General features: G+C 55.7%; 1 protein-coding gene across 2 annotated transcripts in view; it reads left to right on the forward strand.

The window, feature by feature from the left end:
- KIAA1755 (KIAA1755 ortholog) overlaps positions 1-22,373 on the forward strand; it is a 39,959-nt gene extending 17,586 nt beyond the window's left edge. Inside the window, exons 5-15 of one of the 2 annotated variants that reach the window (XR_008417730.1) lie at positions 4,000-4,123; positions 6,618-6,711; positions 7,557-7,643; positions 8,566-8,682; positions 10,418-10,516; positions 11,472-11,620; positions 13,610-13,748; positions 14,981-15,103; positions 15,795-15,998; positions 17,355-17,594; positions 19,799-19,908. Coding sequence is in view for 1 of the 2 variants with exons in the window: in XM_053890263.1 (XP_053746238.1) it covers positions 4,000-4,123; positions 6,618-6,711; positions 7,557-7,643; positions 8,566-8,682; positions 10,418-10,516; positions 11,472-11,620; positions 13,610-13,748; positions 14,981-15,103; positions 15,795-15,998; positions 19,799-20,386 (1,724 nt within the window). In the remaining variant the exon portion in view is untranslated. Of the gene's footprint in view, positions 1-3,999; positions 4,124-6,617; positions 6,712-7,556; positions 7,644-8,565; positions 8,683-10,417; positions 10,517-11,471; positions 11,621-13,609; positions 13,749-14,980; positions 15,104-15,794; positions 15,999-17,354; positions 17,595-19,798 lie in introns of both variants that reach the window. The other variant, XM_053890263.1, reaches the window with a different exon arrangement.
- Positions 22,374-25,797: the final 3,424 nt, after the last annotated feature.

Here is a 25,797-nt window from a genome sequence, read left to right on the forward strand (position 1 = left end):
AGAGAAGGGAACATCTGTGAGCCAGTACAGCCAACGGCCAACCGCCTCTGGGGGATGGGTAGTCTGGTCTGGCAAAGGGATCGGAGTGGGGTGTTACCCGCATCCAATACAGACGGTGTTATCACTCCTGTTTAATATTTATGCATCTTTGCAATAAATATTTTTTTAGTACCTGCCGTGTACAGCTAGGCTCTGGGCTTAGCACTGAGGACTCAGCAGGGAACACATCTGATGTGGGCTCTGCTCTCAAGAAGGCTATATTCTAGTGGTAGAGAAAATTCGACAGGTTTTTACAGCAGGTTATTACAACCCCGCGTAAACATATCGCAGCTGTGGGGCAGTACAGGGCTCTGTGGGAGGACAGATGTGCACCGTGGCCCAGGCTTGGGGTGGAGGAGAGGTCAGGGAGGAAGGAGGAAGCAATATAGAGCTCAGTCCTGTGGTATGAGTAGGTGTTATCCAGGTGAAGGGGTGGGAACAGTGTTCCAGACAAAAGGAGCAGGATGTGCAAATGCCTGGGGTTAAGAGAGACCACAGTGGTCTTTGGGACCTACTGTCTTGAAATTCTATTTTACCTTATAGACTTCGGCATCTCTGCAGGATCCGGGACAGTGCTGTGTCTTTTCGAAGCTCCTAGGGGAGCACTGTCTGTCTTCTTCCTGGTCATCTTTGTTGAAGCTCATGCTGTTTTTTCCCCATATTAATTGCACACAAAGGATCTCACCGTCCTTTTAGGGCTGTCACGTTCCAAGCGCTCAGATTTTATCCATCGAAGGGCCCTGCTCTGGGAGGTGGGAGACCCTTCTAATTTCAGATCTGTCAGCTTCCTGTGTGACCTTGGAAGAGTCACTTGCCCTCTCTGAGCCTCAGGCTCCTCCTTGCGTAAAAGGAGAAGCAGCAGACAGGACCTGGCTCACCGTCACTCTTTCCACAATGACTCTTGTTGTAATTTTGGGACTTGCCACATACACTGATGGGTCCCAAGTGCCTGGAGCAGGGTCTGGTACATAGTAGGTGCTCAAAAGGCATATGCTGAGTGAATGAATATTTTCCATGTAGATGCTCCTTCCAGTTCCTCCCTTGACCCCCTCGTCTTCGGTGATCTTGTCCTCGCTCCCCCAGCGACTCCTGCCACAGCCACCTCTGTAATTACACCATACTACCCCTCTTCCCTGCTCCCCCACCGGCCCAATTTTAACCATCTTTTGGTCCCCCAGGCCCTCAACCTGTCGGTCCGACCGCCTTCTCATTGTCCCTCCTCACCTCCACCCTGTGCTCACTCCTTCCCAGCGTAGATCCCAGGCTCATTACAATCTCTCCCTTTCGCTCACAGGCCCCTAGCCTCTCCCTGCCACCTGCCAGCTTCCCTGGATACATCCCGGCCCTCCATTAAGTCCAGCTCCCTGCCTGTTCCCGACCCGCACCCTCATAGCTGGACAAAGCCGGGGATTCACACAAGAGTGCTGACCGGTGGCCCGCCAGACTAGTGACCACTGACCGGCCATGGGGCCCTGTGGTGCTGTGGATCCCCTCACCTCCCGAGTCCTAAGTGAATTCCCCCACCGGCCTCATCGATGACTTTGCACTCCACTTCTCTGACCTTCCCCACTGCCTCCCTCAGCTTTCCTCTCAGCCCAGAACCTTCCTCTATCTCTCAATGATCAAGGAGAAGCAACCCCAAGGAGGCTACAAACTCCTGCTGCCCCACGTAGCTACCTTTTGGCCTCTGCACAGCCAGCGTTCTAGAACAGGTGAGCCCTCGCCGGTGCTCCGCTGCTACTCACCTACTTAGAGACATCCCTCCAGCAAGATTCTCCTCTCCTCCCTACGTGTTCACCTTCCTCTTCTCTCCCGGACCAGTCACACCAGCATAAGATGAGCTGGTACATTACCCATCTGTCTTCCTACCTTTCTCTGACCGCCTGAAGCCAGGGAAGGTGTTCGGCTTTTAAGGATCCCATGATTAGATTAGAGTATGTGACTAGAGTGCGTGACCCAGGCTAATCTTCCAACTGGAGGTCCTGCTTTAATCATATCTGCAGAGTCTCTTTGTCCGGTAAGCTGGCGTTACTCACAGGCTGTGGCATTAGGACGTGGGCATCTCTGGAGCCATAACTCTGCCGACCGCAGGCCCAGGCCTTTGGAGAGGGCTTCTCAGAGTTGTTGCAGAGAAACCCCGGATGCAGAAGAAAGTGAACAGGGTCCCAGGGGTTGAGACCTCACCCCCAGCTCTCAGTTGCTCTGCACATATCTTTGAAATCTTTTCCGTCTTTAAAATTTCTGTCCATTTTGTATGCGACTTAAGAATACATTCGTATGTGTTTCAGTATTAGAAAAAAATGCTCTAAATTGCTTGCCAGTTAGATCACGTACCATTTCCCCCCGAACTGGGAGTGAATAATGCTGCAGAAAAGTGAAACAGTTTTTTCTTAACGTTTATTTATTTTTGAGAGAGAGAGAGAGAGAGAGAGAGAGAGAGCGCGCGCACGAGCAGGAGAGGGGCAGAAAGGAGGAGACAGAGGCTCCGAAGCAGGCTCTGCACTGTCAGCATAGAGCCCAACACGGGGCTCAAACTCATGAACCATGAGATCACGACCCGAGCTGAAATCAAGAGTCGGACGCTTAACTGACTGAGCCACCCAGGCACCCCAGCATTTTTTTTTTCCACTTGAGAGAGAGAGAGAGAGAGAGCTCAAGCCAGCGAGGAGCAGAGGGAGAGGGAGGGAGAGAATCTTAAGCAGATCGGGGGACAGCTGCCCATGGCTCAAGTAGACCCAGCCAGCATCTGGGTGCTCAGTTAGCCCTGGTGGTGTGCAGGCCCTACCCCAGGCAGGGCTTCGTGGGGGACCAGACACATGAACAGATAGCCGTGTCCCCGTGGGTAATGTTCCGAGTACTTGAGCCCTCTGCTACTCAAAGTGTGGTCTGGGGACCAACTATGTCGGCATTTCCTTGGAGCTACAGAGAGATGCAGACTCCCAGGCCCGGTGAGTCAGAATCTGCGTTCTAGCAGGATCCTCAGGCACATGGAAGTTTGAGAGGCACCCCTCAAAGTTTGGGGTGCAAAGTTCGAGGTCTGCACCCCTGTGTATGACAGCACTTGTGAAGGTAGTTAAGTCTATGTCTGAGACTTCACGAGCCACAAAGGGTCTTACACACTTACACACTGTAGAGGGCTGTGCCCACGTGGAGTGGGGGTGACCAGTGCAGGAAACTTCTGTGTGAGGCGACTCTGGGGTCTGAGCCCTGAGTGTGAGACAGGCCCCGTTTCCACGGGTCTGAGCCTCTTATTCCCATTGTCCTTCTCCCTCGCCCCGGTGCGACCGGGCCGTGCTGATTCCCCGGACCCTGGACCCTCAACCCCCGTGGGGAGAGTGGGTCACACAGCCCCGATTCCCGGAACAGGAAATAGTCTGTGGACAAGCCGTGGGTAAAAGTCTGCAACAGTAAATAGTGAGCTGGCGGCCGTGGCTGCATACCAACCATGCGGGGGGCAGAGACGAGGACAGGATGATGATCCTTATAACAACCGCTGTCACCGAGCCCTCGGCTCAGCGTCCTTCTCAGGAGCTGTCTCCTTTAGTCCTCGAAATCACCTAATAAGCTCAGCATTTTATTCTCCCCATTTAGCAGATGGGGAAACAGGCTCAGAGGCACATTGACGAGCCCAAGGACACAGTGAGTCAGTGCAGAGCTGAGACTTGAACCCATCCACGTGGCTGCAGTCTGTTCCGCGAGCTGTGCCTCCCAGGGTGCCCTGTGCAGGGTCCACAGAGGGGGAGGCTAATTCTGCATGCGGGGGGGGGGGGCATTCAGGGACAGATTTTCTGATGAAGTGGCGTTCAAGCTGGGTCTTAAAGGCTGACTAAGAGGTCAGACTTCATGGGGGACGAGAGAAAGGGTATCCCAGGTGGAGAGACCCGGAGGCCCCAGAGCAGATTCCTGGAGTGAGGGCTCCACCAAAGTTCTCGCTGCTCACGTGTGTCCTCTCTCCTCCAGGTGGTCGGGACAGGGCTGGGAGGCGCCTGCTTCTGGTGTCAACCACCGAGGGGGCCTGGGAGGCACCGTGGTGCACGGCCTCGGAAGTCACCAAGCTGCTCTCCTACCTGTGCACTGTCCCCAGGTAAGGGGTCGGGCCAGCTGGTCGCTCTGTCCCCCGTCAATTTCTTGGCCCAGAGCCCAGGACCGGGGACTGAAGGGAGAGACCCCAGGAACTTCTGTTCCCAGAGCCAGTCCCAAGCCAGATGCTGGGGTGACAGGGGGGTGGGGTAAAGCAGGACAAACTTAGTCCCTGACATCAGGGGGTTCCCAGGTTGATGGGGAGGTGGATGGAGTGCAAGAAACAGCATGGAAAAGAAGCGCTCAGGGGGGTCTGTGTGGTGAAGAAAACGGGGGGATGGTGTAGATCAGTGGCTCGCAAACCCGAGCATGCATGAGTCACCCTGAGCGCTGTTAAAAACACATCACCGGCTCACACCCCAAGTTTCTGAGCCGCTAGGTCTTGGGCCTGAGAATTTGCATTTCTAACAAATGTCCTGATTCTACTCATGCTGCTTGGCCAGGGACCCATTTGGAGAACCACGGTTGTAGAGTGGAAAGGGTGGGTGACTAATTTCAATTGGGAAATAAATCAAGGAGGGCATCTCCGAAGAGGTCATAACTGAGCTGGCAGGTGATAATCATAAATAATATTAAACAAATAAGGGGCGAATGGGTGTGTATGCGTGGATGAGTAAGAGAGTGAAAGAAAGAAGTTGTGAGTAATGGGCGATCCAGGCTGATGCTAATACCTCTCCTCCCCCACCGTTCAGACGTCACATTGGACCGGCTGGGGAAAGTCACCATTTTTCCTCGCGAGTCCCAGCCCCCGGCTAGGAGGGTCTCAGAAGTGGTGTCTGCTCAGGACCGTGGCGATAGACCCCAACCCAATCTAGAGGTTGTGCAGCTAGGGGTAGGGGGTGGAGGGACTCGTGGAACCCTTTGGAACCTTCTCCCCGTGCTCCATCTCATGGGAGCTATCACTGCCACCTGCTGGCCATTGAGATTTTTCTTCCTCTTCTCCAAAGTGGTGTGGCTTTTCTGGCCTGAGGGGGGAGATGGGACCCCCTCTTCCGTGCTGAGAAGTGGCCAGTGTGGTAAACAGAGCCCTGGAATCCCACCAACTTGCCGTGTGACCTTGGGGCGGTAACCTCCCCCTCTGAGACTCACCCGATCAAAAGGAAACACCAAGTGGACTCCGATGGCCAGTGTAAACTGTGGGGTACTGGGCCCAGCTTCACACTGGGACATGCCAGAGCCTCTGACTCCTCACATCGGCCGCTGCCCTCCAGGGGCCTCCAGGCTGGTGGCAAGGCAGGTGTGGAAACAGACCGCTCTCCCAGCACGAACACAGCCAGAGGCAGGTGAGGTGTGGGACATGAACACAGGGGCTTCATCTCCAAGAGCCTCTTCTCACTGTCTGCTACGTTGCTGCTCTGTGCCTCAGTTTCCCTTCTAGGGGAATAGCAACGGAAGACATTTATATTCCTCTTACTCTACAGCAGTCACTGAGTGCCTTACGCTCATGAATTCATCGGTCCTCACCGCAGCCCCGCAGGGCCGAAACTACCATTCTCCCCATTTACAGATGGGAAAATTGGCTCTCGGCAAGATGAAACAATTTACCGGGGTGACCAGGTACTACGGCAGTGCCGAAACCCCACCTCCACACTGGCGATCTCTGGTTTTATCTATGAACTGGCTGGACATAAGGCTGGAAGGCACTGGGGGTTATTTTCCCAACCTGCCTGATCATCAGGATGGCCAAGGGCACTTGGAACCACACAGACGCCCTGCCCCACCCTGTCCGTGCTGGGCCAGACGTCTGGGGGCTCGGGGTAGGGGCGGAGGTGAGGAATCGATATTTTTAACAACTCCTGACCATTGAGCCAGTTTGGGAAGTCCTAACGTAATCGCTGACAAGAACAGAGTGAACCAGTGACAGCGTTTCGGCTGCAAGTAACAAGTTCCAATTCGAAATGTCTTTACTCATGAGGAAATTTATTTCTCTTGGTCTCTGCTTTAGAGCTCTTAGTAAGAGCCTCTTCAAGGAGAGCCTGTCTTTCCCAGAAGTCCCCCGGCAAACGTCCCCTCACTCCTCATTGGACAGAAACATGTCACGTGACCCCTACGTAAAGCAACCATTGGCCAGAGGAATTGGCTCGCTACTCTCGGCCTCAACCAATCAGAAACCATGCCTGGGGGACCTGTTCTATGGAGGGAATTGGATTCTTGAACGAAACCAGAATTCTGCCCATGGGAAGGGGGTGGGGTAAATGCTGGGCGACTCACCCACAGCAACTGGGATGGTGGCTGATAGCTTATGATTGTTAGGGTGTGAGAGAGGGCTGTGTGAGGTATTGTGGGAACACCAAAGAAGAAGCAATGGGCTCTGCCTAGAGAAAGATCACGGAGGGCTTCCTGGAGTGGGGTGGCCATGGGCAGTCGTCTTGCGAGATGAAGAGCTCACCAGTAAATCAAGGCTTCTGGCAGCCAGCCCCCTCCCCTTCCACGAGGTCCTTCCCCCAAGAAAGTCCCATCCATCCAGCAAGACTGCCGATTCCGTTTACCACCCACAGGCCTGAAGATAAAACCAAGGGGCTGGCGGTTATGATTGATTCCAGGAAACAGCCTCCACACCCTGGTCTGGTCAGTGCCCTGCAGGCCACCCAGGTGAGTGGGAGGCGGACAGCCTCAGCCTAGCAAGGAGCTTGGGAGCTCCAGGTGACTTTTGACATTCATGGGCCCCAGGGGGCACAGACCTGGGACCGGAAACCCCAGGCAGGAACTCTTCGTTGCAGATACAGAAATCCCAGCCCAGTCTTGAAGACAGAGTGAGCTCATTGGTCCACGTGACTTGATAATCCAGAAGTTAAATGCCTGGATTCAGGGGCTCAGATATTGTCACCAAGACCTGGTTCCTGTCTCCATTTCCGGCCGAGTTCTCCTGGGAGGGCGCTATTCTCAGCCAGGCTTCCCGCCCTGGTGGCAGTCTGGTTCTCACTTCCCATGGTTTTTCATTGAAGCCCACCCAGTAGGAAAGAGTGAGAGATTCGCTTCCCAGAGGTCCCAGGAGGTTTCTTTCTGTCTCCTTAGCTCAGGTGTTCATCCACCAACCGATCTCTGTGGCCACCCCGATGGGCTTAGACTTAGGTCCCATGAGCCTCATGAACAGAGGAGCAAGGAAGAGGTTCGTAAGTTGCTGGCTTAGGCAGCGAGAAAGTGGAAGGTTGGCATACACTTACTTTATGGTCTGATCCCCTCCTCTTCCTTCCCCTCCTCACTTTATAGATGGGGAAACTGAGGCTCAGAGGGGACTGGTCATCTAGGAAGCTTGCAACTCGGCTTGGACCTGGTGCTCTACTGACTTCCAACCATTCATCTTCCAAACATACCACATAAACGTCCCAGCCGAGCCCCCCCCCCCCCGCCCCCGGCCCCAGCTGTTTGCCTGAGTCTTAGCAGGGGGCTCAGTGAAGGTCTAGACAGAGCACCTCTGAAACGGTTCTCTCTGACAGGCCCTGGCCCCAGCCTCCATCCGTGCTGTGTTCTACCTGGGAGAGAAGGAGGCTGCCCTCCAGCTGGAAACATTGCCTGACGTCCAGGTGAGGGGGAGGCTGAGCTGAGCCGGGGTGCAGAATTCACCAGCTGGGACCCGCCTGGAGTGACCTAGTGGAGGCTGGGCGTTACAATTGTCAGCCCTGCCGCCGTGGCAGGTGTGGCCAAATCAATCATCTAGTGCTCGCTCTCTGGCAATCCCAGAAGCTCTGTGCTTTTTAAGGGTTTATGTGCCAATGAATCCCTTGGGGACCTTGTCAGAGTGCTGGTTCTAATGAAGTAGCCCTGGATGGGGCCTGGGATCCTGCATCTCTAACATGCTCCTAGGTGATGTTGATGCTGCTGGTCTGTGGACCACACTTTGAGTACCGAGGATAACAGATGGGCCCAAACAAACAGAATCTGCCCAATCCCAAGCTTAGGTATCTGGAGCTGTTCCTAGCATAAACCTCCAACTTCACTGTCTGGGAGAAGCAGCCACCTCGTCCCTCCTCCATGTCTTAGAGGATATGGTCAGGATTTGGTGACCTTTCTCAGCCCCAAGAAGGAGACGGCACCTTGGTGGGTCACTGGAGAACAGAACAAGGATTACAACAAAGAAGTTACGTGACCAGGGTCAGCTTTCATCCATTTGTGTGATTTCCTGGAGATCTGTGTTGGGAAAGAGCCCAGCTTAGAGGGAGTCAGTGTGGTGATTGATTAATGATGTCTGCCTCGGGCACGTGCTGGGGAAGGGGCAGTAGGAGTGCCGTTTATTTACCATTCCTTAGCCAGGGGCTCATTCTGAATTTTGATTTGTCAGACTTTCCAGAGAAGATCCTTGCCCGGAAAAGCAACTCTTAACGCCAGGGCCAGCCTTACCTGTGGCAGATGGAGTGGTGTTGGGGCAGGGATCTGGCAGGCCCTTCTCAAACAGGTGTGGCCACGCTGAGCCCCCTGGTCATCTTGACTGTCTTCTTTCATCTGCAGGTAGAGGTGGTGACCTCACTGAGAGCTCTCAGCCACTACGTGGACCCTGGGCAGCTGCCCACAGCCCTGGAAGGCCCCTTCCCCTACTGCCACAGCGAGTGGGTGCAATTCTTCCAGGTGCCTACCCTCAAAGCCTTTACCGCCCACCCTAACTCCTTCTCTTCCTCCCTTCACTCTCCTGCCCCCTGGATCTAGTGACCCTGTCAGGTCCAGAGACAGTCATCCAACATACATTTATGATGAGGGTGCAGAGTCCAGTAACGAGGAGCTCAAGCTCTGCACCCAGACTGCCTGGGTTCCAGTCCCAGCTCTGCTGTGTGACCTTGGGTAAGTCACATAGCTTCTCTGAGCCCTTTTCCTCCCCTATAAAATGGGCGGTAATGGCAGTACCTCTCGAGGGGGCCGTTGTGAGGTTTAATTGAGTTCATGTGGGCGAAGAGCTTAGAAGAGTGTCGGGCGCATGCTAAGAGCTGTGTCTACGCTAAGTGCCGATGAAATTGACGGACATTCGTTCTGTGGACCCACGCAGCTCGGAGAGCTCAGGGTCTGGTGAGGGAGGCAGACTCGTTCCCTCCTGAAAGCGGGAGGGAATAAGGAAACTCCTTCTCCCTATGATCTCAGGCTCGTCTCCGCACAACCCTGGAGGGGGCATTTCGTGCCCACTTTAGTACATGAGGACACACAGGACGGGGGTGGCTGGCACAAGAACACACAAAAGATTCCTGGCTTAACTCGCACAGAAAGCAGTGCCCGTAAGTGCTGCCCCGGACTTTCCCTAGACCAGGGCTGCTCACCTTCGGCCCCAGTCACGTTTGGGACTGGCTGCTTCTTTGTTGTTGGGAGCGATCTTGTGCACTGCAGCGTGCTTAGCACCGTCCCTGGCCACTACCCACTCTGACAGGAGCACCTCACAAATGATGACAAGCAAAAACATCTCCAGACATTGCCTGTTGTCCCCTGGGGATCGAAATCACCCCTCCCCCCGCCCAACAGTGAGAACCACGCGTCTCCACTAACAATCTAATGCGGTGCTTTGTTTATTTGTTTTTGGCCCCGGTGCTCTCCCGCTTATCATGTGTCTGTTTTTGAACAGGCAGTATGTGAAAACTTCAATTGGTACTAAAGGGTATATATTGAGTGGTCTCCTTTCCTACTCATCCCACAGGCGCCCCCCCCCCCCCCAGTTCCCCTCTGGTGAATCCAGTGGCTCTGAACTGTATTTTCACTTTAAAACCTTCCCTCGAAATGACATCTAACCTGTAGACCCAGAATGTGAAACTGATAATGATGTTGGCTAATCAGATACACTGAGCACCTCACACAAATGCACACGTTTCACCCTCACGCTAGCCCCTAAGGTAGGAACGACTGCGATCCCATTTTACAGAGGAGCATGCCGAGGCACAAAGAGGTTAGGCGATTGGCCCAAGGTCTCACAGCTAGTCGGCGGGGAAGCTGGGCCGAAGTGGGACCCAGCAGAAGACGCCCCCTAACTCTGCCCTCCCCCATCTGCTCCTTCCCCTTCCCCAAAGGATCCCCTTGGGGGCCTTCTTTCTCCTCCTTCTTTCATTCCCAGCACCAGTGGTTCCCAAAGTATGGTCCCTGGACCAGCAGCATCGGCATCACTTGGGAACTTGTCAGGTGCACATTCTCGGGCCCCACCCAAAAGGAATGAAACCGGGGACTCGGGAGTGGGGCTCAGCAGTCCGGATTTTCTCCAGACCTCCAGGTGATTCTGATGCAGCTGAAGTCTGAGAACCACTGCCTAATGCCCTCCCTGTGTCCTCCTGGAGTGGGCAGGTGGCCTCACTGGCCCGGGCTGACACTCCCACTCTGGCTTTCCATCGTGCAGAAGCTGGACCCCTTCCTTGCTGAGCTGCACCAGGTCTCCTCCTTGCTAAAGGCTTCCATCAAGCAGTTTGAGAAGAGCGACCTCCCTGGAGGGGTGCAGGTGAGCCAGGAGCATGGGGTGGGGAAGCCTCACTATACCCCAGATTCCATGGACCAAGGGCTCAGGGAGGGGGGCAGCCGGGGTGGGCGTCATCATCCCGTTTTTTTTTTATCCGCTCACTTGACTAATATTTACTGGACACTCACTATATGTCATATCCTGGAGACCCAGCCTGGGGCACACTGTCCTGTCCCTGCCCTCATAGGGTTTAGGGTGCAGAGGTAGGAGTAGTCATTAAGAAAATAAGCAAAGAAACGGGTGCGTAGTTCCAAATTGTGCCAAATGCCATGAAAATAAGATTGAGAACAATGGGGAAGGAGGGAGGGCCTCCCTAAAGAGATGGCATTTCGGTTGAAGATGAGAAGGAGCTGGCCATGGGAACAGAGGGGGACTGCTCCACCTGGAGAACAAATACGTACCAAGGTGCTGAGGTGGGGTTGTTCTGGTATGTTCGAGAATAGCATGGAGGCCAATGTAGAACAGAGCGGTGGGAGCGGGGCAAGAGAAGAGAAGAACTAGAAGAGAAGAAACCAGAAGCGGTTGTATCAAGGACTTGGGTTGGGATTCGACTCTAAGCCAGCAGGAAAAGCCCTGGAGAATTTTAAGCAGCAGGGCGAACACATTGCCGCTTTGAGATCCTGCCAGCTGCCATGTGGGGAACAGACTGCAGGGGGAGCCAGAGAGCAGCAGGGAGACCAGTGAAGAGGCAGGGGTGAGTGTCCTAACAAGAGGTGTAGACCCTGGATTGGTGGGGGTTGCTCCCGTGAGGTTGCCATGGTGACAAGAGGAGGCGTGGCTCGAGGAGATGGTTTAGCGATAGAAAGGATAGACTTGATGATGCAGGACCTTGAATGCCGAACTGGGGGAGTCAGGCATGATCCGGGTGTGGGGAGCCCTGGAAGGCTGTAGAAGGAGAGTGGGGATGGGGCCTCAGGCCACCTCCCTACACTGGCAGGAAGCCTCCAGGTGTCTGAGCAAGTCCAAGGAGCTGATGGAGACCGTGCTGAGGGACCCAGGGCTGCTGGGCCTCCAGCGGGAAGGGGGAGCCACTCTGGCCAGGCTACGGCAGGAAGCCAGTAGGCTGGACTTCAACCCTGATGTCAGGTATGAACAGCCAGGTTTTTCCTCCCCAAGCTTTGTCCACTGGCCTGGGAGCTGGGAGCGCATAGGGTGGGCCCTAAGGATGCCCAGCATGGGGGCATTTGCAGGGTCCATATCCTGGGCTGAGGCTTTGGTAAGGTCCCTTCTCTGCTGCCCCTCCTTCAGCCCCGGCCATCTTCAGCCCAAAGTGGGCATCAGAGGACAGCCCCTGCTCGTTTCCAGTCACCCTCAAGCACTTTCTCTGGCTTTCTAAGACACTGGGCTGAATCCCTTCAAGGGTCCATCTCGTTGATTCCTCAAAAGAACCTTGTGAGGGCCACATCGTCCTCATTTTGCTGATGGGTAACCGAGGCTCAGCGAAATGATAGATGAGCCAGGACATCTGAGCAGTAACCCCTGCACCACCCAGCCTTCCCTGGTGGGCTTCTCAGCCTGGCGGAGAGAACCGTCAGCCGTGGCCATGGTCTCAGAGCCACAAAACAAAACAAAACAAATACACGTTCCTGGAAATTACGGGTTTTCTTAAGTTTAGGGGCAGGGGTGCCAATCAGTAATTAAATCAGTTATTGGAGATATTTTGTCTCCGTTAGAACAAACACAATTACTAAGTTCGCCTAAGCTTCCAAGAACAACTTGTTTATTTAACTAACACCTAAATAGCGCTTAGTATGAGCATAGCCTTGTGCTAAGGGCTTTGCAAATATTAACATGTCTAATTCCCACTAGGTGGAGTCTCGTATTATCCTCATTTTACAGTGGAGGGGTCTGAGGCTCGGAGAGAGGTTAAGTGACTTTCCCAGGGTCACACAGCTGAGATGTGTGGGGGTCAGGACTTAACCCAGGCAGCCTGGCCCAGAATCTCGAACACACCGCCCTGAGCTGCGTCCACGGACAGATTCGCACTGAAGTGGGTCCTGGTGCTTGTCACGCAGCCCGGCACTGTCTTTCCCAGCGTGACCCCGCCTCACTGTCCCTGTCGGCCATAGGCCTCCCCAGACTGTTGGCCACCAGCAGCTCCACCAGGGGGCGGTGTGGTCCCACATGAGTCGCGGCGCTTGTTCTGCAGAGGGGTCCCTGCAGCTCCCGCCTGCCCACCCCTTCCTCCCGGTGTCTGCCAGGCTGGCTGGCATTTTCCATGCATCGACCCTGGGCCTTCACCCCTTCCTGGAGAGGCAGTGATCTGCGGGAAGCTGCAGTCAGATGGGGGAGGCCCAGAGCAAAGATGGCAGGCTTTCCTTCCGTGTCCTTTTTTCCCTTTTCCATCTGAAATAAGACCCTGTAGGGCAGAGGAGGGTGGGGTGGGATTCCGGAGAGTCCTCCCCTCACCGGAGTGTCACCGTGCCAGACTCCCGTCTGCTCCCTTTCATTTATGTCTTGCTGGCTTTGACTATTTTTTTAAATTATGTGCAAAAAAAGCTGTAGACTGGATTCCAATTCAGAATGCGATGCGTGAGAGTCAGTTCCTCTCTCTGGACCTCAGTTTTCTCATCTGTAAAATGGAGGCTGTGGTGGAAAGGCGGGTTACAGCCACTCCCCATCATTACAATAGGAATAATAAGCACTAACAGTGGGTGTTGGATACTGTTAAGAGTTTTGAATGTGTGAGGGCTGGTTCTCAGCCCTTGCTGCCCCCCTGAAGCCATCTAAGAAGCTTTAGAAAATGCTAATGTCCAGGCTGCACTCAGAGCCTGACTCAGTTGGCTTAGGGTGGGTATTGAGATTTGACCCCAGATCTGTCCAACTCGGATTCCCAGGGCATCTCCCAGGGAAGGGGAGGGTCTTTCGGTTTCCCACTGTGTCCTCTGGCCTTCTCCGTCCCAGGAAAGGCCGAGTCTGAGACCCAGAGAGGTATAGGGACCTGCCCAAGGTCACCCAGCAAGTCGGCAGCTGGAATACCCAGGCTGGAGCCACGGAACTGGTGGGGGCCGGGGGGGCAGGCGTACTGGTGGGGAGGGCATCTTGGGCCCTCTTGCACCCTCTTCCACCTCCCAGGAGCCATCTGGCAGAAGCTGTCGCCTGGTACGGCCTCGTGGATGAACAGCTGCATGTCCTGGTCACTGCCTCTAACCACCTCCTGGGGGCGCTGGAGCTCCGCGTCCGCCTCGGCCGCCTGGAGGCTGCCATCCACCAGGTGAAAGGGGAGGCTGGCCTCTGGGTGGGGGAAGGCCCTGCTCCAGGCCCTGCCCCAGCCAGGCACTCTGCTCTGGTGTAAGGACACGAGGCTGGCCGTTCTTCAAGAGCCAGGCGGGCGGCCTGTGACGCAGCGTATGACACGGCACTACAGAAGTGCCGCGCGGGTGAAGACATAACCCCGAAAGCTGTTCTCATCCTGCCGAGCCCCGGGCCAGAGCCTTTGCGTATACAATGATTTTCCAACCTTACCGCCTACCAGGGATGGGGGAAGATGCTAGGATCGCTCCCACTCATCGATGAGGAAACTGAGGCCGGAAGACATTACGTCACCTGCCTGTGGTCACACACCTGGGAATCTGATGTTGGAGCCCACCCCCGGCATCACCTCACCCGACTGCCAGCGTCTAGAAACAGTGCAGCCCTTCGTGCTGGGGGCTGGGGGGCACACGGACGGCCTGGGTTCTAGTCCTGGCTCCAGCACTGACCCGGACCCCAGACAAGTTATTTAACTATTCATTGCCTCAGTCTCCTCATCTGTCAGATGGGGGGATAATATGAGTGCCTGCCACGAATGGGCTTTTCGAGGGTAAAGGGAGTGAGTACATACTCTTTAAGGCATCCCAGGGTAAGAAGGGGACTTCTGCTCCTGGGTTCGAGGGCCGTTTTATCCCCTCTGTCCCTCATCGAATCCTCACGCCTACCCCATTTTGCCACTGGATAAACTAAGGCCCAGAAAGGGGACGCGACTTGCCCAGTTCGCACAGTGAGTTAGTTCACAGCGGGCCCACGCACCTTGCTCTACAGAAGGCAGCATTTCCTGTTTGCATAGCCCCGGGGATGAGGAGCTCATTACTCTGCAGGCTGCCTCTTTTCTGATTAGCAGCGCTGAGTGGTTAGAGTAAGCTCAAATTTGCCACCGTGAGACTTCATTCAGACAAGCGCGCACGGACGGCCTACTTCGTGCATGGCACTGGCCGGGCCAGGTGCCCCCTGGGGTCCCACTCGGAGAGTCCTGTCCCCTTCAGCTACTTGAAGAACATGACAATGCACCCACCCTCCCCAAACTGTCCCTTCTGCCCAGAACCGGGAGGGTCTCGGTCCAGGCCAACGGGCGCAGGCCCCGCCACCGAATCAGTGAGGACACGATCCCCACTTCCCAGGGAGCGGGGAGCTGGCCGAGGGACGTCTCCCAGGCACCCCTCATGTCCGCACTTCCCTCCCCTGCCCCAGGTCAGCAAGTGGATGGAGCAGGAGGGGAGCCGGTGCCTGCAAATGCTGACCCCCAAAGACAGAAGCTTGGAGACTGTGGAGAAAGCCCACGCGGAGTTTGAGGACTTCTTTCTCCAGGCCGCAGTGCGTTCCTAAAGACTGAGGAGCAGGATCCGAGCAAATGGAGAGGGCCGTGGGGGGCGGGGGTGGGGGGCACTGCTAGGGCAAAGGTGTGCAGGTGGGAGAGTGCAAGGAAACGTCCAGAGACAGTGAGGAGACCAGCATGGATCGGAAAGGGTTCCGCTTAGATGCTGTCTCCTCCAGGAAGCCTTCCTGGATCACCACATCCAAAAGAAGACCTATCTCAGAATCCCTGGAAGATTTTATAAAATGCAGACTCCAGGGTCCCACCAGAGACCTATTAAGTCAGCCTCACAGGTCAGGGGCAAGGAATTTGCACCCTTGACGTACGGGAGCCTAGGACACGGGTGATTCAGCCCCTCTCAGCCCTCAGGGAGCTCCCAGGCCAGTGGGGGCTAGGGGTGCCAGAAAAACAGGGCAACACACAGAAAGGGAGAAATGTGGGGACGCATGGCAGGAGTCCCTAACCCAGACCCTGGGTCAGGGAAGTTTCCCCGAAGGAGGTGACAGCGAGCGGAGTCCCAGCTGGGCAAGTGAACTGCTGAGGCGGAGGCCCGGTGCCCATTTTGTAGATGACACAACAGAGGTCTGGGAAGCCCGACAACTCAGCAGTGGGGCGGCAGAGGTTCCTGGCCTCTGAGGGAGGCCTCAGCTAAGATGGCACCCGAATGGACACCTCTCCTCTCCCGCTCAGGCCCAGTACCGCCGGGGCCTGGAGCTGTCCAAGCAGGCAGCTCAGCTGGGAGCTGCGGCCGGAGGAGCAGAGCTCCCGGAACTGGTGGCCTTCACCTCCACCCAGCGGGCCTTCCAGGCCAAGCTGACCCACTTCTACATGGCGGCCGAGCGGCAGCGCACGGACCTGGAGACGCTGCTCCGTCTATACCACTTCTGCAAGAAGGTGAGCCTGTGGCCGCCCGCACAGACCCTCCCCGCCCCGTCCAGCTGGGAAGTGAGGGGGGAGGGGGCAGGGAGCAGCCCACACACAGCACGAGGCCCTCTGGAGGATTCATTCTATTGTTACCTGCATTTTCCAGAAGAGAAGCAAGGTTGGAGAGGATAGGTGACCCCCTTAAGTCAGTCCCAGCCGATCTCGGACCCCAGCTTGTCCCATTATACCAGGCAGCCTCCCAGCAGCCTAGAAGTCAGCTCTCAAAGGACACTCAGATATCATCTGCCTCTTAAACGTTGGGATTAGGGGAAGGGGACCTGGTATTTCCGAGAATCCAGTCAAAGCCATAGACTTCCTCTCTACGCATAGCTCTCCTCAGACAACTTCAGGCGGTCAGACCAGCCTAAGAAACTTCCGTTGCAGAGTTGGGGAAACAGGATCAGAGAAGGACTGACACTTAGCCAGTGTCACACGGGAAGCCCGTGGCACCATCGTAGTGCTCTTTTCCATGCCTCGCCTTGCCTTACACAGTGGGTGGGAGCTGGGGAAGGAGGGGACAGTTGGCGGAGGGTGGGCCCGGAGTCTTTTCTGAGCACCCCCAGAACAGAGGCCTTAGTCCTGGCCAGGAGCCCAGAGTTTGGCCAGCAGTGGGGAGGAAAAGACAGGGCTCCTCCAGGGGAGGGGATCGGGGGCAGTGCTGGGGTCGGAGGCAAGACGAACTCTGCTGCTTTGCATCCGTCGTCTCTGGGCAATCCAGTGTGGCAAGGCAGAGTGGTCCCATTTTACAGATGAGGATGCTGAGGCCCTAAGAAGAGAAGGGCCTTGCCCAAGGCCACACAGCTGCAGAAAAGAAGAGCTGGAATTTGAACACAGATGCGTTCCTGCTCTGTGTTCTTCTCCAAAGGTGGGGGTGTGGATGGTAACAGGTTCCCATGTTCAATCAGGTGTGATGATGATAGGATTATTATGAGAGTAGCCCGCATTCGTGACTGTGAACTCCCTGTTGGACACTCTTCTAAGTGCTTCACAAACCTTATCTGATTTGATCTCACCATATCTTTCTCTTTTTTTCAATTCTTTTTTTTTTTAAGTAGGCTCTATGCCCACTGTGGAACTCAAACTCACAACCCTGAGATCAGGAGTCACATGCCCTACTGACTGAACCAGCCAGGCTCCCCTAATCTCACCATATCTTTATGGGGGAGGGGCGCGAACATTGTTTCCATTCTGCAGATGAGGAAACTGAGGAATGTGCCTTGCACAAGGTTCCCCAGAGGGCCGATGGTCAAGCAGGATTTGACTTAAGAGACCCCACCCCCCAATCCATTTGAGCAAATCTCTCACTTTTCTCCTGGGGGCACTGAGGCCTAGGGGGACCAGCAGCAGCCTGGGAGAGCTGTACCCTGGATGGGACAAGAACCCACAGCTCTGGTCCAGGCCCAGCACCCCCAGACTCGCCCCTGAGGACAGAGCGGGGGAAGAGCCTGACCCCAGCCTCCCAGCTGTCAGGCTGGCTCAGCACACAAAGGATGGAGAAGTCAGGATGCTTCAGAGGGGAAGCGAGAGGGACTCTGCTCAAGTCCCCCTGGGGCGCTGGGAGGACAGGTCATTTTCTCTGCCTCTGAGGCGCAGCGGGCAAGGAATAGGGACGGTGGCAGCCAGGGGATCCCGCTCCCAGCTGACAGAAGAGAGCCAGGCAGTGGCAGAACCTGAGGCTTAGAGCCAGGGGCGGCTCCTGCCCCCCCAAGGCTGTGTGACCACAGCCACGGTCTTCACTGCCCTGGGCCTCAGCTCCTCGTCAACAATAACGATCAAAATAGTAATAATAACCAAGGCTTCTGTAGCTCTTACTATGTGGCAGGCCCTGTCTGTCATTTCACATATCATTTTATTGCCACACCCATCCTCTGAGGCAGGTGCTATTATTATGCCCAATTCACACACAAGGAAACACAGAGAGGTCAAATAACTCATCCAGGGTCACACAGCTGGGAAATGGCCGAGCTGAGATTCAAACGCAGATCATCCGGCTCTTGCTGGGTAGTGAGAGAATTAAACTCAATGTAAGTAACCCCCCCAGGCTTTACTCAAATTTGGGATGATTATTATAAACGCCAATATTATTATCATTAGCAGCAGTAGGAGTGGTAGCAATGCCCCGCGCGTCAAGGGCAGCTGGCCCCTTCTCTCCTCGCGTGCTGATTCCGGCTGATCTCAGCCCCATAAAACACACTTGCTGCACCTCTGGGCCTTCTCACTTGCCCTTCCCTCAGTTGGGAACGCTTTTCCTTAAGACCGGCTGGTTTCTTAACTTTCTTCAGTGCTCAGCTCACATGTCCCCTCCCCGCCGAGGCCCCTCCTGGCCCCCATTCCCTCTCGTCCCCCCCTGTTTTTCTCACTTCACGGTGCTCACCGTGATCTGGAATTTTCCTGTTGCCTCCTCACCTGCTTGTCTGTTGTCGGTGACCAAGTGGATGGAGGAACAGTGAGGAGGGAGGAGGGAGCAGGAAGGTTGGGGGCATGTGGGAAGATAGAGCCCCACCCAGGCCTGGGAATCCTACGGGAGGTGGCACCCTGACCTTGAATCCCACTGCGCGTGGCCCTCTCGCTGTTTGACCCGGTTCCTCTCCGGCCCCGGATCTTCATCCGCACAACGAAGGGTTCAGCAGGCTGCCCCCATCCCTGTCCAGCTCAGCCTGGAAGATCAAGTGCCAGACAGACAGACAGACAGGACAGCCCTGTGCTGGGCCCAGCCCTGGGCAGAGAGCGCGCGTGCGGTGGCTTTGGCACTAAATAATAATAACACAATCGCGCCGCTAACAGAGATTTATGGAGCCCTTTCCCAGCCATGAGCTCCGTGTGCTTCCGCGAATATGAAGCCATTTATCTAAAGACAAGTTCCCTTAATCCGCGGAAAGATGGTTTCCTTGGAGAAAACGGTTCTCCAATCCCCACAGCTAACAGCTCGCTGTCGGTTCTAAATTAATGGAGAGAAAGATTATGTTTTTCACGAGCTGCTGGGAAACGTGTTGGCTCCTTTGCAGCCTGTAGACATTTTGTGGGTGAAATAGGGACACGCAGAATCCCACAGTGGGGCAGAGGCCGGGCTGAGGGAGGAGGGCCACCCCCACCCCCACCCCGGCCGGGTTGGCTGATGGTCTCTCCAGCGACTGCCTCGGGACGCAGCCCTGCCTGGGCCGGTGTCGCCCGGACAGGGAGGTGCTTGCAAGATACTCTGTCAAAGACTGGATACATTGGAGTTCAGATCCCACACTGAACTGCAGTGTGACCCGGGGCAAGTGATTTCCTGTCTCTGAGCCTCGGATTCGTCCTCCGTAAAACGGGCTGCGGGGTGCGGTTCAGTGGGATCGCGCGTGAGATGCACAGAGCCTGGCCAGCCGGAGGTGCTCCGTAAACATCAGCGCGACGCCTCCCTCTGCGCCAGTCGTGAGGGGTGAATGCAGTCGTTAGGACAACCCGAGGAGCCGAATGCCCCGCTCTGGATCGCCCCCCGAGAGGGGTGAGGCTTGGCTGGCCCCCAGGTCATGCCTGAGGATCCCCAGGGGGCCGGGGGCTGTTTGCTGGTCGCAGGTGTGTTGACCTCAGGGGTGAGAGCGAAACCGTGGCCTTGGCTGGCGGCAGAGACTCTCATGACCCCACAGAGGAGGCCAGGGCATCGACTGGGCAACGTCTTAAGAATTCAACCCGGCAGTCCGTGTTTTCTGCTCGGAGATGCACATCCCATCCTCGTGGAGCCCCACGGCCCCGCTCCCAGCCTGAACCCCACATCCCTCTCTTCTCGCCCCCAGATAACCTGGTTTCACGTGGACTGTCAGGACCTGATGAGGCAGCTCAGGCTGGGCAAGACGCAAAGGGCCAGCCCCGGAGACCAGCGCCTCCTCCACCGCTACCTGCGGCGACTGGCATCCGAGTTCCCTGCCGAGAAGCTCACGGCCATGGGGCTGCAGGTGGCCTCTCTGAGCCAGGAGGGCCCCGGCCAGGCCCTGTGGGAGGAGGCCCGGGGGAGACACGAGGAGATCCAGACCCTCCTGAAGAGGGCACTGGCCCACTGTCCGTGCCCAGCGGGGCCCGCCGCCCACTCGGCACACCCAGAACTAAGAAAGGCAGCGGCCGAGGGTCGGGGTCTGAATGCAGCGGTCGCTTCCAGGGGAAGGGGAAGGCGGGGCCTGCCCCTCCGGGACTCCCTGGGCCTGGATCGACCGCCAAATTCCTATTGGCCTCGGGCCCCCCGAGAGGGGCAGAATGGAAGTTTCCAGGCAGGCCTTCTGGCCCAGGAAGCTGGCCAGGCTGTAGAGGCTGATGAAGGCAAAGGTCCCCGGGAGCCCTTTGATCCTGCCTCGGAGCCTCTCCTTGCCCCTCTCGTCTCCTGGCAGTGACTCCCCAGGCAGAGTCACACCCCCCACCCCGCTGGAGGCAGCTTCTCCTCAGAGGGGACAGACTCACAGACGTCTCTGTAGGACTCACCCCAGACAAGTCCCCTGCATCTCTCTAGCTAGGACCCCCACCACTCACACCAGGCTCCAGGGGGTGGCTGGGGAGGGGCCCAGCGACAAGAGGCAGTTCGGGAGCCCTGGCTGAGCCCCTCTGGACGTGGCTCCTGACACTTGCTGTATGTGTCGCCAGGAGATGGCAGGAGCCTGAACCCGCTCTGAGCTCCAGAAAACTCCAGGAAGACCCGACTCACATAGAAATGGGGAGTATGGAAAGCAGGGCAGGACACAGTAGAGCCCGGGACCCCGGGACCGACTGCATAACCCCCGGTCCCGTCGTGGAAAGTGTAATTGGTACAGACCCTTCCAGAAGTCTCAGAGGCAACCACCTGGAGTTCAGGGGTGCACAAGCTTCCCCGGGGGGCCCACGGGGCACCCTTGTCATGAGCGGGGGGACTCGGGAGTGGCTTCTTATCTGAGACACGGATTCCAGTGCCTGTTTATCTGGCGGTGAACTCAGGATCCTCCGGTGGAGGAGTAGAGGGGAGTCTGGAAAGGGAATAAAGGGTGTGTTGTTGTCAGGTAAATCCCTGCACAGCCGGCTGTTTATTCTCTAGGCCGTTGGCCTCCGCGAAGAGAATCATCTCCTAGAAGCCAGTTAGCGCACCCCAAAGGAGTAAGAATGCACTCTCTGCTCTGCTCCTCCCACCGGCGAGGGCCCTCTGTCTCACCTTCCAGGAACCCCACTTGTCCTGGCCCTCCAGAGAGAACCTGCTTCCCCTCCCCACATGTCTTCTCAGACTCTATGGGGCCCACTCCCCCGACCCCAGGACACTCTTTAGGCACAGCGTCATGGGGTTCTGCTGGTGTTGGGACTGGGTGAGAGTGGGGAGCCACATCCCCGTGAAGCAGGGGGTCAAGGTGGGGAGGCCTTCGCACCTCTGCTCTCAGAGTATCTAGAAGACAGCCGGCCTTTCACATGGCCCAGAGTAACCCCTGCTAGCACCTCCCCGGAATGTCCTGATGCTGAGAAACTGTGAACCCCTGTCTCCACCTCCGGTACGTTACCAAGGTGGCCCCTGGCAGCCCGGCCCTGGAATTTTCCTGGTTCCAGACAGAGGGTGGGGCCCTTAGCTCATCTGTGGAAGGAGAGGGAGGCGGGACTGGTGTGGAGGACAAGGCGAGTTTTTCCAGAGACAGCTCAGCAGGGAAAGCAACACAAACCTCAGTGCCCAAGTTGGCTTTCAGGAATCTTCTAGGACTTAAGATTTTGGCAAGTGTGGTCTGTGGCCTGCCTGCCTCAGGACCACGAGCAGAGCTGATCAAAGGCAGCCTCCTAGGGGGTCCCGCCCAGATAATTAAAATCAGGCCCTTGGGGCCAGGGCATGGCTGGAATCTGCATTTATAATCAACCGCTCAGGTGTTTCCCATGTGACACAGCGAGGTGGGGTGCTGCTGGGCAACACTTGGGGCTGGGGTCTGAGCTGGCCCCCCACCCCAGGCTAGCTCTGTTTCTTGCATTCCACTCTCCTGCCTTGCAGTCCAGACGGGCCTGAGGATACAGGAGGCATTTGATAAGCCCACCTCCCTCCATCCATGCCTGTCGCCTCAGACAGGGGGCCGAAGGCTCTTAAAATGCTGTTGCTATAGCAACAGCATCCAACCAGTGGGGACCACAGGCAGGGAGCCAGGGCACCTGGGGTGCAAGGATGGAAACTAACTTCTGAGAGAATACAGACACTGCGAGGGTTGAGGGGGGCTGAGGAAGGGGACGGATGGTCCTGGAATTCTTGGAAAGGAGGGCTCCCCAAAGCCATCTTGCACATCCCTCTGCTTCCTAAAAAGAGCCGAATCCCATCACAGTAGCCCATGGAGAGGGGATGCCGAAACGAAATATAATAACGAATAAAATAATACATAATGTAATAGCTGACGTTTACTCTGCATTTTCTTCCTGCCTAGCTCGGTGCTAAACACCTGAAAAGCTGTACAGGGTTCACTGAATCTTTCACGACAGTCATGTGAGGCCAATACCAATTTCACTCCGTTTTACTGAGGAGGAAACAGACTCCGAGAAGTGCCACGCAGAGAGTGGCAGAGCCAGGACCTGATAACACGCTGATGCTTTGGACTCACCTCGGGACAAGCCCGGGCGGATCGCTGGTTCTGCGGTGGTCGCAGCTTTGTCCCCTCGGAATTCCTGCGGAGCTTGGCCGCTGCTGTGTGCCCAGCTGTGTGCCTAGGCTGGACCAGTCTTGGTCCTTTGGGCCCTTCACACCTGGTCTCCAGTAGTGCGCGAGCCAGTGTGGCAGTGTGGTCAGTCACGTGGCTCTGGAGTTGGACAGACTGGATTTCTGCCCAGGCTCCGCGGCTCATGAACTGTGAGTCCTTGGCCAAGTTGTGTGGTCTTTCTGTGCCGTGGTTTCCTTTCTCGAGAGAATAATCAGATCTCAGAGGCTTGCTGCATTACATGAGTTAGTATGTAGAAAGTCCTTAGAAAGGTGCCTGGAGCATAGTAAGTGCTCATTAAATGGGTATCTTGTATTATACTTTAGCACTGGCCCGGCCAGCCCCTGCTTTCATTACCTAGCAAGCCAAGGGAGACATTTCTCCAGAGGCCACCAGTAGATTCCCAAAGAATTTTTTGGTCTTGGAATCGTGTGGATCTCTTAATTAATTTCTGATTAACTGACTTCTGCCCTGACCCACCCGTGGAAGGGGCGTGGCGTGGCCTCCCCCTAGAGATGTCGCTCTAGTGACAACAGAGTTTTGTGTCAGCAAAGCCTCAGCCCCAAGAGGCTGCTGTGCAGAGGCGAAGGTGCAGTTCCTCTGTGCCGGTGGGAGGAAGGTGGACCGTTAAGGAACCCCGAGTCCGCCAGTGACATGACGGTGACAGGAGCCCCTTTTTCGTGCTTGAGGGGTTGCAGGAGGAGCACGGCCTGGGAGGCAGGGGCCTCAGGTGACGCACCATGTTGCAGACCGCCTGCAGGACCCCAGGTGGGTTGCTTTCACCTCTGGCCCTCAGTTTGCCCTATCCGTCCCATCAGATCACTAAATGGATAAGGATTTTTCTTGTCTTTGGACTCAGAGAGCCCTGCCTTTGAATCCAGGCTTGACCGCCTGGCGGCTGTGACCAGGGCAGCCTCTCAGTTTTCCCCACCTTCCAATGGGTTTATCAAGCCTCCCGGGCCAGCACGATAAGATCTCCGGATCCCTGAGCTCCATACCAAGCGTTTTTCTTCTCCAGAGGGGTGACTGTCGTGTCAAGGAGCAAAGCCTTAGGAATCCACTGGGCCGTGGCAAGAAGCAAGATGAGCCCAGATTGAAGTTGAGGCACTTCACAGTTTACAAAGTATTTTTTTTTTGTCCGTCTGTTTTTTCCTCTGAGAGTCACTGCAACCCCGAGGGCACCAAAGTCATACTCTGGGATGTCCCCGTGTTGCATTTGAGAAGACGCAATGAAGACCGGAGAGGGGAGGTGACGTCCCCAAGGTCAAACTGCAAGGAAAGGGGTCACAGGGCAAGAAGGGGAAAGCCCAGAATCTTGTCCCGCTTCTGGTCAATGCCAAATCTGGGGGCGCAGATAAGCCTCCAGTTGTCAGCCACTTGGAAGGGGGTGCCCCGCACCCTCCTGCCGTCAAGTTACCCACACCAGACCCAGACAGGGCAGCCGGTTGGAGTCAGGGCACAGGCAGCCGTCATAAAACAGAGATATTCTGTTCTCTGGGGGCTGTGAACTGGCTTCCAGCCCGGGACAAACCCGTCTGGCTCAAACCCCCGCCCTCTCCTAGCTGACAAATTAGCTTTCTGAGGCTGGAGCCAGTGGGTCCCCCAGAGAGTGAGTCTTCTGTCTGGGCAACAGGATTCCTGAAGTCCTGTCCCTTCTGTTTGGGGCATTGTGGGGGCCCCGGGGGAACCACTGCACCCCATAGGCCTCACTTCCTCCATCTGTGAAACGAGGGGGTCGGGCCCGAAACGGATGGCAAGCTGGGGTCGTCTTGCATGTGGAACTCTGCTCTACCGTCCCAACGCCACCTCCTCCTCTGTGCACTGCCCACGCATTCAGGTGCTCAGGCTGGAAATCTGCAGCTTGTCCTTGAACTTCCCCACAGCCCTGAAATCCGCCTGCCTATCCTCTGATGTTCCATTTCTCTCTCCCTCCGCATCCCCACCGTCCTCCCAGCCTCCATCCTCTCTCCCCTGGACGGCTGTAACCGTAGCCTCTGCGGTCCTCCCGAGCCACAGAATCTAGAGGAACCTTTACAAAACGTAAGATAACATCGATGTCACCACCCAGTGGCATCCCATGGCTCTCCGGGTGTAAACCCAGCCCTCGCTGTGCTGCACGAAGCTGTGTGTGGTCAGGCTTCTGCCTATCACTCTAGCCTCGCCATGTGCCCCAATCTCCACATTCTCTCTGAATTGTGGCAACACTGACGTCCTTTGAGTTCCTCAGCCACTCCAAGCTCTTTCTGAGGTCAAGTTCCCCTAAAAGCAGAACCTGGAGATGAGGCTCCGGTGCGGGTGATTTGTCGAAAAGGCGATCAAGACAGAAAGGCAAGGAGGCCAAGGTGTAATTGCAGAGCGGTGTCAGCCTCTGGCTGGTAACATGGAGACGCTGGAGGGCATTTTACACCCGCAAGGCACACGGGCTGTGTGCAAAATATGCCGCGCTAAGCAGGGTCCAGGAGCCCGAGGGCAGTCTTTGGAAGTCTTTGCAGGTGTGGGTCCATCCGTAGAAGATACTATTCTGTATAAAGAATATGCGGGAAGCTCTCGCAACTACATAATAATAGTGAACAATTTAAAAATGGGCAAAGGGGGGCACCTGGGTGGCTCAGTCGGTTAAGTGGCCGACTTCGGCTCAGGTCACGATCTCGCGGTCCGTGAGTTCGAGCCCCGCGTCGGGCTCTGTGCTGACAGCTCAGAGCCTGGAGCCTGTTTCAGATCCTGTGTCTCCCTCTCTCTGACCCTCCCCCGTTCATGCTCTGTCTCTCTCTGTCTCAAAAATAAAAAAAACGTTAAAAAAATTTTTTTAAAAATAAAAAATAAAAATAAAAAAATAAAAATGGGCAAAGGATCTGAATAGGCCTTTCTCCGAAGAAGAGACACAACATGCCAATGTTGGAAAGCAGTTTTCCAGGTCCTTAAGTGGTTACCATATGACCCAGCAATTCCAGTATGAAGAATATACCCAAGAGAAAACGTGTGCCCACACAAAAATTTGTACGTGGATGTTTACAGCAGAATTATTTATAGTAACCAAAAAGTAAAAGCAACCCAAATATTGATCAACTAATGAATGGATAAACAAAATGTGTCATATTCAAACAATGGGACATTATTCAGCCATTAAA

This window comes from Panthera pardus, unplaced genomic scaffold, assembly GCF_024362965.1.
Source record: "Panthera pardus isolate Hobbes unplaced genomic scaffold, ASM2436296v1 HiC_scaffold_25, whole genome shotgun sequence".
Classification (NCBI taxonomy): domain Eukaryota; kingdom Metazoa; phylum Chordata; class Mammalia; order Carnivora; family Felidae; genus Panthera; species Panthera pardus.